This window comes from Plectropomus leopardus, chromosome 10, assembly GCF_008729295.1.
Source record: "Plectropomus leopardus isolate mb chromosome 10, YSFRI_Pleo_2.0, whole genome shotgun sequence".
NCBI classification, from domain to species: Eukaryota; Metazoa; Chordata; class Actinopteri; order Perciformes; family Serranidae; genus Plectropomus; species Plectropomus leopardus.
Window position 1 is genome coordinate 16,004,239 of NC_056472.1, and position 16,207 is coordinate 16,020,445.

At 38.5% G+C, this 16,207-nt stretch overlaps 1 protein-coding gene across 1 annotated transcript in view; it reads left to right on the plus strand.

The window, feature by feature from the left end:
* kcnj3a (potassium inwardly rectifying channel subfamily J member 3a) overlaps positions 1–15,758 on the plus strand; it is a 28,245-nt gene extending 12,487 nt beyond the window's left edge. Inside the window, exon 3 of the mRNA XM_042495109.1 lies at positions 14,661–15,758. Within this exon, the coding sequence (XP_042351043.1) occupies positions 14,661–15,253 (593 nt within the window). The 3' untranslated portion in view covers positions 15,254–15,758. The remainder of the gene's footprint in view (positions 1–14,660) is intronic.
* The last annotated feature ends 449 nt before the right edge of the window (positions 15,759–16,207 follow it).

The window sequence follows — 16,207 nt, forward strand, 5'->3', positions numbered from 1 at the left end:
ATTGGCAATCTAGCAATACACTATCCACTTATAGTGACGACAACATTATTTTTTCATATTACCTTTTTTATTAATATTTAACCGAAATGATCATCTTTTTCCTCTGTCACCCTAGTTTTTTCAGTGTGTCGTGCACCATAGGTCCTAGTTGGCTGTTTTTGGGCCGGTTCAGCATGCTGTATCAGTGTCAGAGACAGTGGAGCACATCGGTGAGTGACATCACTCTGATGGAAGTTCGGCTAAACGCACAAGAAAAGAAACTGAAGTAAGGAAAGTAAACAAACAGCTAATGCCTAAGAGCATTAAATCGAAGCAAACTTGTTATATTAGCTTATTTTTTAATTTTTAGTCATTTAGCTCTTAAGTAGAAACGGTTTGAAATTGTTTGTAGTACTGCTCACTATTAAACACCCTTTGTTCTTTTAACACTGGACTGTGTCGTTTATTTGCTAAGTGGCTGTTGTGAATCCATCCTGTTGGATTTCCGGTTTCCCTTTTTAATGCAGTTTATAGACTACCGCTACCTGCTTGTATGGAGAGCTGTTTCCTCTCATGCAGGCACAAAACGTGCATGCTAGTTGGCCTTTGGTTATAGCGTTTGTGGTGTGTTTTGGGTGTAACTTTTTGCCTGAGACGCTGGTGTCGGAGATGAAGCACTTAACAGTCTCTCTTCTAGTTATTAGTAGTAGTATTGGTAGTTATCTAGTTATTTGATGTTGGTTTGGTGTGTCTGGGCCTGCTCTTTGTATATTTCCCAGCAGGGTGCATATATGTAGTTTCACTGAAGGCATCAATTACGTAGTCACCGCAACATATTCATGGAATCAGTTTATTGATAAACCAACATAATTTCTAGGAGCCAGGGTTCCCAATGAAAAGTAGGTTCTGTTTTATCAGACAGTAAGAGAGGGGTTGTAGGTGTTGTTGTAGACTTCTAAGTCTTTATTACGGTGTTGTTGTACTGGATTAAAGTGGACTGCATACTGCACAGACTGTACTTTGGGGTTTTATTTATAATGTTCGTAATTCGTTACCACAACAAGAAAAATAGCACCCTCAAAATCCCCATAGAGACTTGTCTCGCAGTCTGCAAACTAACTGAACTGTATAAGCTTCACTAAAGATTTTCTGCAGAGCTGATGCATTTGATGACATTATAAAGGTGTTCCTGGTATTTTTTCTATCCTTTGTATATTTGTAACTGATGAACAACTCACTCTGAAGGGCTGCTCTGTTTGGCTTGCATGCCGTATTGATTAATACTAAAGTTAGCTTTACTAATTTTAGATAACTAAACAGATTTATTGTAGGAATAAATCTGTGATATTTGCTTCTTCTGTCTACTGTACATACAGTAATTGCACAGGGTATGAACTTCACATAATGGGCATTGCAGTGAACTGGCTATGACATCCAGGATTCATTATCCCTTTTAGATGAACTGTGCTGGCTTCCCAAGGGGTAGCACGATAATTGTGTCTTTAGGGATTTGTCAAGTCCCTGTTGGATGGCAATAAATCACTAGCGGAAGAGGTGTGGTGGCAGACCTGGGATGAACTGTTGTGACGAAAGCACCAGAAATGCATTCACCAATAATGCCTCAGTCTTCTCGTCACGCTGCGAAGACTTCGAAATAATTGACTAGGTCTCAGTTGTCTGTATCTCAGAAGACGAGCCCGCTGTGCTGTTTCGAGAAGGACTCTTTTTTTTTTTTTTTTTTTAGTAATTAACAACACAAACTGTAGACCCCAGTATTAACCCCAGTCTAGACGAAGGATGGACACTTGGGGGCAAAGTGTTACGTGGCAATAATTGAGATAAGATTGTGGCTCCACTTGTCTCAGAGGTTATGAGGAAGGTTGGAATGCACGTGCAGTGTTGGTCACTGGCAATATTGATTGGTTGGGTTGCAACTGTCCCTGAAGTGCAGATGAATCAATCCTGCGGCCTAAACACAAAGCCACATGAACATGTTCTTAAGGCTCGTCCTCTAGCAAGACTCTCCTCTGGGACTCCTGTCTTTCTGTTTCTGTTTTTGTCACTCAGATATTCTCGAGTTTCCTTGAATAATCTTTTTTGAGGTTAAAGGGGTTGTTTGGATTTTTTGAAGTGGGGTTGTACAGGGTATTATGAGTAGTTTGCTGTGGCATGAGTGCTCTTAACTTTCCCACTACTTGTTGGTACAGAGAGCTGTGGACATGCAGGCAGACACACAGAGGAGCAGAGAGGAGACACTTTCTGCTAAGAGGTGGTGAATTTACATCTCACAGCAACTTAATGTCTCTGGCTTTTGTTTGATATCTTGTGTCAGCAAGAGATTTGTAGTGCAGTTACCTTGTTTACTATGTTAGGTGACTTCTGCCATCACACTGAACGTCCTGTTCAAACTTTAAAACTCGTATATAAAAAACAAAACAAATTCTCAAATATTCATATTGAACAGTCACATCTGATTCAACTGGCATAATTCTGATTCACGTACTAAATCATTGTTTTTCTGAATGGAGGCTGGCTCTGATGAGACGATATAACGGCTTCAGTTCCCCATCAAAAATTGCTGCCTGACATGAAGGTAAAGCACTGAAAATATTCTACACTTAAACTGATATTAATTATTTCAGATTGGATTTCTTTTATGTAGCTAAAACTGGGCACATGCTAACTGCCATCTACTGTAGGTAATACACTATGGATAAGTACCTCATACAACCCCACTTCAAAATATCCAAACTATCCCCTTAAGCGACAAACTTGAAAACAATAGGAACACTTTCTTACCAGAAAGTTCCTCCTCTTTAGCACCACATAAGTCTGGGATCTCTTAAGGCTTGAAAATCCTTCTTTTGTGTCACCCCCTTTCAGCTTTAACTCCTCTTCATGACTTAAGTAGATTTAACCACTGAGATCAATATGAGATTACAGCTTTCACTCATTCAGTCTGTTTTATGGATAGAAAATGGTTTTCTGATCATTTCTGCACTCGACATATAATGAGGAGAAAATCATTCATAGCCCCATTTGGTTTGGACACCTCCCCAGTGAAATTTCTCCTATATGACCCATAATGGTTGTTTAGCCTAAAGGAAATCCATCAATTGCCGTTTTGCTCAACTGGTTCCCTTTACGGCAGTATTGAGATTGCCTTCACTTGGTAATATGTGCTCTCCTGGCTGTGTTAATGGCCTACAGCCATATGTTCCTCTAGCCTGCCTGACACCCCACCTTGTGTGGAGATGGTTGGCAGCCCCTGCTCCCATTCCCTTCCCTTCCTTCCCTTTCCAACAGCCTCCACACTCAAGCAATTGCCTCAGCATCCAGGCTCTCCCCTCCCCCACAGCCATGCACTTTCTCTGCCTTTTCCCTCCATCAGCTTCTTCCTTGTTCTCATTGCTCAGCCGGCGCTATGCGTAGAATCAACATCATCGCGGCTAACAACTGGAAAGCCACCTTTGCAAATGGATCACGCATGAAAACAGTATTTAACAGAAGGAGGGGACTTATTTCCATCTTAGAAAAGTCAAACTGTGAAAACAGGTCACTGAATGCTTGAAGATTTCTCTACACTTTACCACTTGATGGTGGTCACCATAGAAACAGATGAGCAGACAGGACTTGTGGCCACAATAGCAGTATCTGTATCAAAATGAGCTTTTTTTAAAAACTCTATAAAAAGGTACAATTTGTTCTATCCTTTGTAACATTCCACTGAAAAGAGTAACAAGTCAGTCGTGAAAAGCCGAACTACAAAGAACCACATTATTCAGACCTGTGAAATGAACTTTCCTGTCTTTGCTTAAACACACCACCCGGCATCCCTATATTCTCCTCTTCTTCAGCTTTCCAGTATTCAGTGCAGCAGCTTAATATGTTGCAACATGGATCCTAATAAAGACAAAGGGGAATTCTGCTTCCTGTTTGTGAAATGAAGATAATTGTCTAGAATTAATTGCTGCTCCTCGCCATCCAGCGATGCAGCAAAGGCATTTTGTCGACAGCCTTGGCCGCTGCGAGCGCCCGACAATGAGAGCAGGATGAATCTTGGATAGTGTTGTGTGGCCGTGCTCTGTGTGTGTGCACCGTCCAGATTCTCATGCTTGTTTTTGCTAGCATTTTTCTCATACATAACACTTGAGCTGTTTCCACAGCCGTGATAGACTGTCAGGGGACTTTGCTGACAGCACTGCACTGGTGAGTGAGTTTGTGTGAGTGTGCTAGTGTGTATGGGTGTGTGACCATTTGAGTGACTTAGTGATGGAGAGAGGCAGACAGCAAGAGAGAGAGAGGGAGGTTATTTGTGATTTTGTCACTAAAGAGGTTGCGAAGAACGTTCACCTCTCTTTTTTCATCGAGAGAAGTCATTTAATTAGGGTAAAGTCAGGTAATTTGGGACTCTTTTTGGTAGATTTCGGAGAAAACCACCAAAAACTGCACACTACCTCAAGTGTTCTTCTATAACTTGTTCAGGTAAAATGGAACAGCTGGTTAGGTAAAATGGGACAATCATATATGTTTTTTTAATCATTCAGTCCATTAATGATTTCTGTCATTTTGTAAAAAAAGATTGTCCAACTTTTCTGCCATACTTTCCCGTTTCTGTCTGCTGGCTGTTTCTCTGGAGCCATATTGTCTACAATGGACATGCACATGTCTATAACAATTATGGCTAAGTGGCAACAAGACTAAAAATGTCAGAAATTATGCTAGAGTGGCCCACTCTAGCATAAATCAGGATTTTACAGCCTCTGGTAGCCTAAAAACATGCTGCTTTCATTAAGTGAAATGTCCCAATTTAACCAGATTTTTTTTTTGTCAGATTTTACCTGATTACATTATGTACTCACATAAAACCCTTTCTAAAAAAAGTGTACTGTGAATTGTTTATAAAATGCAACATCCTAAAACTTTGTTGTTATAACATTATTGTTTTAGCCACAGTACTCTTATTACCAACTCTTGTTGGCTTTCCTGGTAAGTTTTGGTCCAGTTATTTGGTCTAGTTATTTGCTCTGCTCATCCTAGTTATCTCAGACCAATAAATAATATTGCTACATGTAAAGGACATTTTTTGGAACAGTGCATTGTGTTTTGTGAGTGGCTGTTAACATTTAAGAGCCCAAGATGTTAAAACTTATTTGTCCCATTTTACCTGATGTTGCAAATTACCTAAACCTCCATTTTCAACATCAGTTTTCAGTGTTTGGTGCCTTCCCGTTGTTGAATTATATAATAGTGCTGATTTTTTTTTTCCAACAATCTAGATTGAGACCCTTGATGGTTTGACAGCGCTGTAATAAATAGATCTGCTCTCTCAGGTCTGGCCCTTGACTTTACTTTGTCCTTAGTGTGCAGATCTGCAACTGAGAATTTGACTGAGCCAGGCACCAAAGGATATGATCCCTCCACAACCTGGATGAGCTTCTTTTAGACGGGAGTCTGCGAATACCACTTAGATTTTTTTTAAGCTACTATCAAGAAACACTGGCAGGCTGCCTCCAAGTTTACAGTGCTTTTCTATTCCAGCCCCCAAAGAACCCATTTTATCTTCACTGTCACTCCACTGACTGCGCGGCTGCTTCACTTTGTTAGACCAGAGAAGCAGCCAGCTCTGTGTTATCGAGGGAAAGTGCATTTATTTAGAGTCTCAAACTGAGATGGCTTTTGGGCATCTAAATCTCAAAGTTTATTCTTGACACTTCCTGCCTCTTTGCCTTTTTTTTTTTTTTTTTACCTCGATCCATAATGGAATCAGCTGGGAGTCTGTGAAATATTGCATACACTGTATGGTGCGGATAGCACACTTGTAATCTCCAGACATCCTATCTCAGTGCAGACATTCCCAAAGTCCACTTTTTTTTATTCCATTTGATTTTCATATTTGAGTCATGGCTGGAGATTTCATTTGAAAACATGATTGCTGCTGAGATGACAGAAAAATCTCAGCACACCTGCTTACATCATGAAGGAATATTTCTTATTTTCTGTGTTTATACCCTTTGAAATTTACCTTTAATGAGATGCATTTTTTTTTTACATCTGTCTTGAATTCGTGGATTCAGCAGAGGATTATTCTAATGCCGCTCATGCTGTCACATGGATATTGCATACAGTATGAAAGCAGTAAACTGCCTGGTGAATTTCAGCGATGAGGGACTTCTGAAGGGATTTCACACTTGTGAAGAATTAAGATTTGCATTGGCTAGTCAGAGAAGATCATATATCCTGCAACCTCTATACTGAAGGTACAGTTTTAGGAAATATTGGATGGAGATGGCATGAAAAATGGATTGTTATGATACCAACATTTTTGATGACACGAAAAAATGGGGGGAAAAAAGTCCTCAGCACACAAAAATATTCAACCCTTCAAAACATGAGCAAACTGGCTTGATTTCTTTCAAAACATGAAAAGAAGTTAATAAGCAACAAGAAATTAGCAAAATGACACAAGAAAATTACCTGAAGAAAAAAAAAGAAAAGACAGGAAAAATAAAAATAAACAAGAAAACAAGAAAAATATTTTATATAACATAATCTTAGATATAAAGTTATATGAATTAAAATTGTAGTTGACATTTTGCCTATTTTTTTTTTTTTTTTGGACATTTCTATCAGTTCTCTCTTTTTCTTTCGAACTCTCTCCCTTCCTCTCTCTCTCTCTCTCTCTCTTTCTCTTTCTAGCAAAATTTCAGTTTATTTTCTTGTCACCTCATGCTAATTCCTTCCAATTTGCAGGATATTTCTTTGCCAGGTTGCCCATGCCTCTTCCCCCATGTTTTCAAAAGAAATCAACCAATTTACTCAGGTTTAAATGATTGCAATGCCTTTGAAAGGTGTCTGAACACAGCACAAGAAAACCGATGTCTATTCAGGTTTCAAATGGGTTAATCTAAAAACCTGCACAAAGTGCAGCCACAAAAAACGTCACTGAACTCAAGGGCATAGGTTTCATTTCAACACTGGGGGTTAAAACATGAAATGTGTTTGGGGTCAAACACTTAATTTCCTGCAGGATTCTAGTGAAGTTTTGTGCATCCATTTTTGCTTTTTCTGCATCATTTATGGGGTCATTTATGACTTTAATTTTGTCAAAATAAAAGTCCACTGCTACTTTCATGTTTATATTGCAAATGTTCAAAATATTGAGGGGGATCTGTCCCCTGCATCCCTCCAAAATCTAAACCAGTGACTGAACACACTCCTCCACTAACGTGGTGGGCTCACTGCTGGAGTTGATTTTCTTCCCTGTTATTTTATTGGTGCGGCCTTGAGTCAAAAATCTGATTGTAGATTGGATTTTTTTTTTTAATAGCTTCAGAGCTTCTGATTCTATGAAAAGACAAATTTAACAGATTTTATCTTTTTAAACATCAAGTACACACAAGTTTCAATAGTGATGAGCTTTTGTTAGTGTTGTTTTTAAGTAAATTTTACTCCAGTATTGTGCCTTATAAGGTTGTTATAGCAAATGTGTTTGCAAATAGCTTATTGTATCTCTAGGTCGCACTGAACAACATCAGCATTCCTTCAAAGTTGTGTTTCTGGCCACCTTGGAAATAGAGGTCCACTATTCACTCTGATTTCTGGTTTCCAGCAACTCTTGAGGAGAAATATCTGTCTCTTAATTGGCTTAAAGCTTCGCTATGTTCACCACCTAGTCGCTCTTTGGTACTGGGCAGGTAGTGCACAGTGGGGTTTTATAGCTTTTTCCCTCCTGCTGCTGCTGGAGATGACACTGATGAGTGTGCGAGTAATTTGAAAAAGAAAAGTTGTGGGCCGTAAAACCAAAACAAAGAGCTGAAAGATGTTAAAATGCGCTACAGAGCTTAGGGTAACTCCAGACACGTGACCCCTTTCACACATTTTATACATTTAATACAAATTATTGATTACTGCAGCTTTAACCATTTGAAAGCTAGACCAACATTCCCATCCTCCTGCTTTCAGACGCCATGCTCAAGTATCTAAACTTTCGAATCAAGAGCACGCTGATGGGATTTCTTTAAAAAAACATGGGGGAAAAAGGCAATGAGCAATTTGGTAATAAATGTTTCACAAATTGCAAGAAATTAGTAGATATAAAAAAATATTTTCAAAAACCTAGGGAAAATACCTAGGGAGAAAAACTATTAATAATTATCATAACTGCATATTTAAAATTAGGTTACAGTATTACTTTAATTTTAAGCACTTTTCCCAGGTGTTTATTTATTTTTTATTTTGTTATAATTATTTTTTTAAACAAATTTCAGATAATTTTCTTGTACTTTTTACTAAATTTCTACCAATTTTTTGGGTCATTTCTTTTTTTGCTGCTCATTGCCTTTTTCCCATGTTTTTGAGCGAAATAAAGCCAATTTGCTCAATTTTCTAAGGGTTAAGTAATTTCTGAATGCAGATTATCACTTGTAAGAGATTAATAATTATTAGGGGGTTTGGGGGGCACTTCTTAGCACACAGAAACTGATAGCAGGTAGTAATTGAACTGAGCCTTCAAATCCCCTCACATGTAGCAACACTGCAAGCATGAGATACAGAATAGTTGTTTAGTTTTAATCATTGTACAACTGATTAGGAACGTGATGTAAGTAGATGTATAATACAAAGCACCATTAAAAATGTAGCATAATATTGGTAAAATGAACAGAACATTACTGTTTATTGTGACAGAGATTCTGTGTAAAGGTGTTACAAAATCTCCTATTGGCAAGAACCTCCCCACTGAGGATTTGAGATGTACTGGTATTGGCTTATACTGAGTCACAGAGGGGAACAGATAACCATTTACTGAAATTAGAAGTGTAATAGATCCACAGACTTACAAATTTCTCTCCTAATGAGCTGAGTGAGGAATTGTCTCTTCATCGATTCCAGTGATTTTTTCCCCTCCTGGTTTCTTCTGCCCTCCTCTTTCCCCAAACAGAGCTAGTGTAGTTTCAGTATATTTTTTAATTGAAATTATTTGAAGAATGAATTAATCTTATATGTGTTGATTTGTGTTAGATTTTATAAGTGTGAAATCTGGTTAGGGCTGCAATAAAATATTATTTTAATCACCATTTAATGTCACAGTTACTTCTTCTGTAAACCAATTTGTTTTTTTTATCAGAAAAGATTTTTAAAAATTCCCTTAGAGCCCAAGTTAACATATTGAAATTGTTTTGGGCTTTTTTTTTTTCAACAAAACCCCCCAAATATATTCACTTACAGTCATTTAAGAAAAATAGCAGAAGATAATCGAAAATCAGCCAATCTGAAAATCAAAAAATTCCTATGGCCTTCCAGTGGGATGCACACATGGGGACTCATATGGGTTCACGGCTGAACCTTTCACTACATCAAAGAACAGATAATCTCTGATTAAAACACACAGTGTTTCTCTGCTCAAGACGGCATTACATCACTATATCAAACATAGCAAGTATTTGTTTGTTGCTATATTAATGCTCTGAATAGTGTAGATGGCACCTTTCCAAGACAAGAAAACAGCAAGAAAAACATCTTTTTTTCATAGTTTATTTCAAGTTGACATACAGTAAGTAATTATGTAATTTCAGGTCAGTATGTTCTGTGTAAATTTGCTTTTACACTGAAAATAGCAAGGTGGATATTTTTTGGTGTTTCGGTGGTTAAAGAAGACACAGACATTTTTACTGCAACACTCCTGGTATGATTTTGGAAAAATGCCACTAAAGGCAAAAACAACAACAACACAAAAGGTCCAAAAAAAAAAAGATATAGCCAGGTTTACCTAGTAAACAGTATAAAAATATGTACAGCAAATAGCTGTGTGTGCGTGTGTGTGTGTGTGTGTGTGTGTGTGTTTGGTTTCACTTTTTTGACATACTGTATGTTAACTGATGTTACCAACACCTCTAACAGGCTGTGACAACACTGCACACCACACATCTGAAGTGTTTCTTTCTCACTGCTGAGATTTCCTGCAGTTGCATGTTCCCAGCAGCAAATCACTGCAGAGATAGGATGGGATTTGTTTTTTCTCCCTGCTTTGTGTGTGTGTGTGTGTGTTTATATGATACTGATTTTGGTGCCATGAGGCTGACACAGATATAAAACAATATACTGTAAGAGTGATGGATGATAGAGTAAGAGAAAATCATTTTGTCCTTTAGTAAAGATGACATTTGTAATATGAGCTCTGGCCTTCACTGATGAGAAGTCACCAAAATATATGACTTACCTCTTGTGTTGTAAAAGGTCACATTTCAGAGACAGTAAAACCATTTTGGTCTGACTCTGGAGCTGTATAGATGATTTGACCCTGCCCTAAACAAGAAAATCCATTCTGAGCAGTTTGGATGTCTTCATCTAAGAGGGAGACTTTAGTGTTTTGTTGTCACTGTTACTTTTGACCAAACTCAGCAGTGAAGAGGTTTATGGCTGTCGCATGCACACATTCCTACAGTTTTGTTTCCATAGAAACACTGAGTCCCGGGCAGGCGTGTATTTTCGAGTTACATAAGCCTTTTCCAGTAATACGAAATACACACCGATATGGGTATTTTCATTTGACTGGATTCCTATTTTTAGGAATGTTATATTCAGTACCTAGACATTTAAAAAATAGGTTTTATTGTTTTATACTAATGCTATTTTTAGTTTTTTATTAACTGCACTTTGTTTGATCTTGAGGTTTAACATGTTTCTCCACATAATTTGCAAGCTAAAATGTGTGTCGTGGCCTGAATGAAAGTCAAAGCACACAGTTCATGTTTCTGTGTCTGTTCCACTGCATGCCATATGAACGTGGGTGTTGCAGAACAGCTGGTCTTTATCAGCACAATTGTACATATGTGATGCAACCGTGTCTATAATTATGCAACAGCTCAGGCATTAGCCCTTGAATAATGTATGGAAATTAAATGCATATTAACAGCCATGATTAAGTCTAGTGCCATTGTTGGTTTTTGAAGAAGGGTATAGTTAATTAGACTACCACATCAGTGAGATTTCCTCTCTTTTTTGTGGTCTGGTCTTGGTTTAGAGGAGGGGGAACAGGTTGAAGAGGGATTCAGCCCGAGGCCGGCAGGGTTCATGTGTTTGCAGAGACCGAGGTCTTACAGTAACTCCTACACCATCTGCAGGAAGAATAGAGCATTATTAATAGATGTAAGATGAAGCTATTTAGGTCTGTAGCAACCTCTTGCCTCAAGCACAATTTCATTTCACTTGTTCCAACCTTTTTCCTCATAATGCACCAGCAAAGTTGCTATTGATGTTCGAGTCCTGTGTTTACTGTATGGATGTCAAGTTAACACTGCAGCATCAACGCTATGCTCAATAAAGCAGGTGCGACTGACTGCTGGTGGTGATTAAGTGGCTGTTATAAAACCAAAACAGAACACGTTTTACACCACAGTTTTCTCAGGATCACTTGATAATCAAGTGGTGACTGTGTTTTGGCTGGAGGCAATTTAAAAGGCTCACAATGCAATAAGATCTCCATTCACACTTAACTCTCAATCGCTTTGGCCCTAAAGTTCTCATTAGCTTTGCCAGCTTTATTCACTGCAGCAAACTTCCATATGCCTAAAGGCTCCGGGACACTGAAGCAATAGTGCAGAAGTAATACTTTGAATACCCCAAATGCACTTGATGTTCAGTCTCTTGCACATCTGCGATTGTGTACAGAGCTGTTATCAGTGAATTATTTTATGACCTTGGGAATCAGGCGGAATCACAGATGCCTCCAGTTTCGATGATGACATCCCCACAATCAGCAGCGGTGTCTCACTGTGAGCGAGCGCTTAGTCTTCGTTTGGACCCAACTGTCGCTGCTAGAACAATATTAAGCTGGTAATTAAAACATGTGATAATAACCTACTGCCGTCGCTGATTTCCTAATGGATTTCAACAAGTCTTAACATGAGTGCCCCAAGCCATTCGTTAAAATGAGGGCTTTTTAAGACTGATATAACCAATTTGGTGTTTTGTTTCAGATGTAAACATAATTATGGATTTTCTATGCTCACGTTCAGTAAGAAATAAAAGTTGTATTTTCAGCAGAATATTAACTATGCCAAGATGGATGGGGCTTTGCTGTGAGCAGTGTAGTATGATATAATGCACAGGCAGCTATGATAGCAGCTGCTGAATAGTGGTGATGAGTAATCACTAATAGGCGTCCAATAACTGCATGAAAATAAAATAAAGAAAATGTTGTTGATCATTAATTCAAAGCTCATGATTTTGCTAATTGCATTAATTTGTTTCCGAGGACGTGAGGGGAGTTTTTAAGCAGGGTTTTAATTCAGAGTCCCCTGTGAGGGAACATTTAGTCTAAGTGTATCATATTCTGCTATCTTGTGCCAAATTTGCAGAGCATAGTTTACGGGGACACACATATAAGCCCAGAGCATGTGAAATGGGATATTTCGTTTTAATTTGTCGTCTCCCAAATGACAGAATTTAACGCTTTTAACTAAATTGTCACACTCATTTTGGCTTTTCTGCAGCTGAACAATGTTATGTAACAGTTACTCTATGTAACTTTTTGTGCTTTGGATTAGATTGGATTCCCTTTCTTGTGTCAGAAAGCTCAAAAGAAATTTTCAGTGTGAGCTAGACCTCCTGAAGCCTTTGCTTGCAGCTGTTACTCCTATGGGCTCCAACAATTTGATTATCTTAATCCTCTATCTTGTGGAGCTACAAGCCAAGCTTAAGGTGTGGACTGAACTGTTAAGTAGCATAACTGGAAATGTTAAAGAGGACCAGTTTTTTTTGTGGGGGGAGGGGTAAACAAGAAGCTGTTTTTTCTTCCTCATGAAATTTTAGTTTTTCCTCCACCTCCAACAAATACATACGTTCTATAACAGACTGTTCTGTGTTGTTGTCTGTCCTGCTGTCACAAGAAAATGTTGGCATTGTATGTTTCTGCAAACTACAAATATGTTGCATTTGCTTGTTTGCATATGTATCATATCGCTGTTTCCAAAGTGATGAAGTATATGAGCTGACTTTGTCATTGAGAAGTCGAGGGAGGGGATAGTGGACCACATGAGAATGAGGCAAGACGTCAGTCAAGCTGCAGACCACAGTTCAAGACCAACAAACAATGAAACCAGTTGTATTTCAATGTTGTTTCCAGTGGCTTTAAAGCTCCAAATGTGGGTGTTTTATTTTGACCAGTCTGAGTGTTTCCATTGTTTTTGGGTCTTCAAATGTGGATGTTTTGTAGAAAATAATGTTTTTCCAGTGGGTTTTTAGGCTCAAAATGTGGGTGTTTTGATGCCACCCATCTGCGTTTTTCCAGCATGTTTTTAGGCTGCAAACATAGGTCTTTTGTAGCAACCCATCTATGTTTTTGTTGCTTTATAGGTTCAACATGGGTGTCTTGTATAGGAACCAATCTGTGTTTTTCCAGCAGATTTTTAGGCTCGAAACATGGATATTTTGTAACCACCCATCTGCGCGTTTCCATCGGCTTTTGGGGTTCCAAATGTTGGTGTTTTGGCGCGACCCCTTGGTCTGTTTCCATTAGCTTTTTAGACACCAAACAAGGGTGTTTTGTAGAAACCTATTGTTTTTCAAGTAGCTTTTTGGGCTCCAGGCGTGGGTGTTTTGTATCAACCCATTAGTCAGAATCAGAATCAGAATCAGAAATACTTTATTGATCCCCGAGGGGAAATTGCCTTTAGTTACAGATGCTCCCATTCTAAAGTCTTAAAAGGGTAGGAAAGTGTAGAATATATCAATAAAATTTAAACATAGGTACTACTGTAAAATAAATATATCTAAACACCAAACTATAATATAAATGTACATTTGTTCTTGTTACTACAAGAACTATCCTCTAGTGAGGATAGTTTCACCAAAAGCAGGTTTTTTTCAACCAACATATCGCTGCTTTTCCTGCTGGCTCATAAAAATGGATATTTTAAAATAATTCTAAACATAACCATGTGTTAACCACAGTATTGTTGAAACATATCTGCTAGATAGCAACATGCAAATGTAACATCTCCATGGTTTGCAGAAACATACAATGAAAACTTTTTTTCTTTCAGGGGGATTGGGTTGTGTCTGTTCTGGGTCAGCTTTAACCTGTTTGGAATGCTTTACAGTGGAACGTCATTTTTTTCCTGCTAACTCAGAACAGAAAAGAAAACTACTGTAAAGATTATACTGATATCAAATTTACAAGTGCATTGGCAGTTCCTTATGAACTGTAATTTCAGTATGAGCAGGGGCTTTTTGATTAAATAGTTAGCTATACCTATAAAACACACACAAAAATAACCTCACTTTTAATTATCTTTCAAATCAGGGCAGAGATAGCTCATAAACATCATGTTTGGAAACTGAAAATCAATTAGGCTTTTTATTGAGGCAGCTGGCTCTGTAATACATTAAGTGCTTATTCACTGAGGCACTTTTGTTTGCTGTATTGTTTGTTTTGCGGTGTGAAAGTGGCAAGAATCCTGGTGAATACCGTGGCGTTGATTCTTACAGAGCAGTGCCAAGCATATAATTAAATCATGGCTCTGTTGTTTGACACTGGAGTCATGAAACATTTCATCAAAAATGTACTGTGGCAAGAATTACATAATTTGACATCATTTCTTAAAATACATTTATAGAAATACAATTGACAGTTCATCTAGTTGATGGTCTTTTCCTCTTTTATTTTTTGTCTTTGACAGGGATGACCTGCCAAGCGAGGACGTCCTATACCGAGGACGAGGTTCTGTGGGGACACCGCTTCTTCCCGGTTATCTCCTTGGAGGAAGGCTTCTTTAAGGTGGACTACTCTCAGTTCCATGCCACATTCGAGGTGCCAACCCCTCCGTACAGCGTGAAGGAGCAGGAGGAGGCCCTGCTCCTCTCCTCGCCCCTCATGGCTCCGTCTCTGTGCAACAGTGGGGAGAAGAACAGCTCTCTGGACTGCCTTGAGACCCTGGAGGACAATGACAGCACCACCAAGCTGCCCACCAAGCTCCAGAAGATCACAGGACGGGACGGCCTGCCCAAGAAGCTCCTGAGGATGAGCTCCACCACCTCAGAGATGACTTACAGCTTTGGAGACCTGCCCATGAAGCTGCAGCGAATCAGCTCTGTTCCTGGCGTCTCTGATGATAAGCAGGCTGGTAAGGTCAAGATCAGCACAGAGCCCATGAGTAAGTCAGTGGCGGACTTACCTCCCAAGCTGCAGCGACTGGCTGGGGGAGGAGGGGGCAGGATGGACGGACACCTGCCGCCCAAACTCAGAAAGATGAATTCAGATCGCTTTACATAGAGCAGGCAACATATTTTAACTTATGCCATTCACCTTTATTTCCCTACCTGAAGCCCCTTGTACTATCCCCGATTTATTAATGGACAATATTCTTATATTAAAAGAAATGTAGAATATGTGCACAAATACCTTATATAAAGTAGGGTGATGGAATTGAGCACATTTGTCCCTGGATGTAAGTGTACATGCTATGACGAAAGACCTCTGATATTTTTTTTTAGGATGATGTACAATTAGCACAATCTGGCATGTAAGAAACAGCGCATGTAGAACAGAATCTCAATAATTTCTGGCATGACATTTATTGATATATTATTTTACAAAAACAATTTCATTAGTGAATTTTACTGACAGTGGAAAAATTGCACAAAGCCATATGATTTACGACGTGGAAAACCTACATTACATGGTTCTAATTTGTGGTGACGAAAGGCACATACATTTGTTTTGAGTTGATTGCTTTTGTTGTTTAATGTAAAATTGTGGCAATGTTATGTTGATTGCATGCTCCTCTTATTGACTTAGCTATACAAAGGTAATAGACAAAGATGTTTAGCCTTAACTATATTACCTTGTTTCCATTTTCATGTTTGTTCACAGCTGGATTTTTGGTATTTCATATATAGACTATTTTACCATGTGCGATTTTATGACTTTATTAGTTGATCCAATACAGAATATGTTGCTAGATTATGCATTTTTTTACATTTGAAAATGCATTTTTGGCATCATATGACCTGTCAGAACTGGGCACGATGCTACGCAATTTTCACTTGCTTATTAAAGTAACACTTAAGTTGAAAGAGTCAATCAATACTTTTACTTGATAAGCACAAAGCAATCGTTATTTAGGCTAATACCCTGTGATATTAGAAGGCATTTATGGGACATAAATTAACTGCTTAGGACAGTAGTTCAGTACTGTGCAATCACATTGTTTCATTATATAACAAA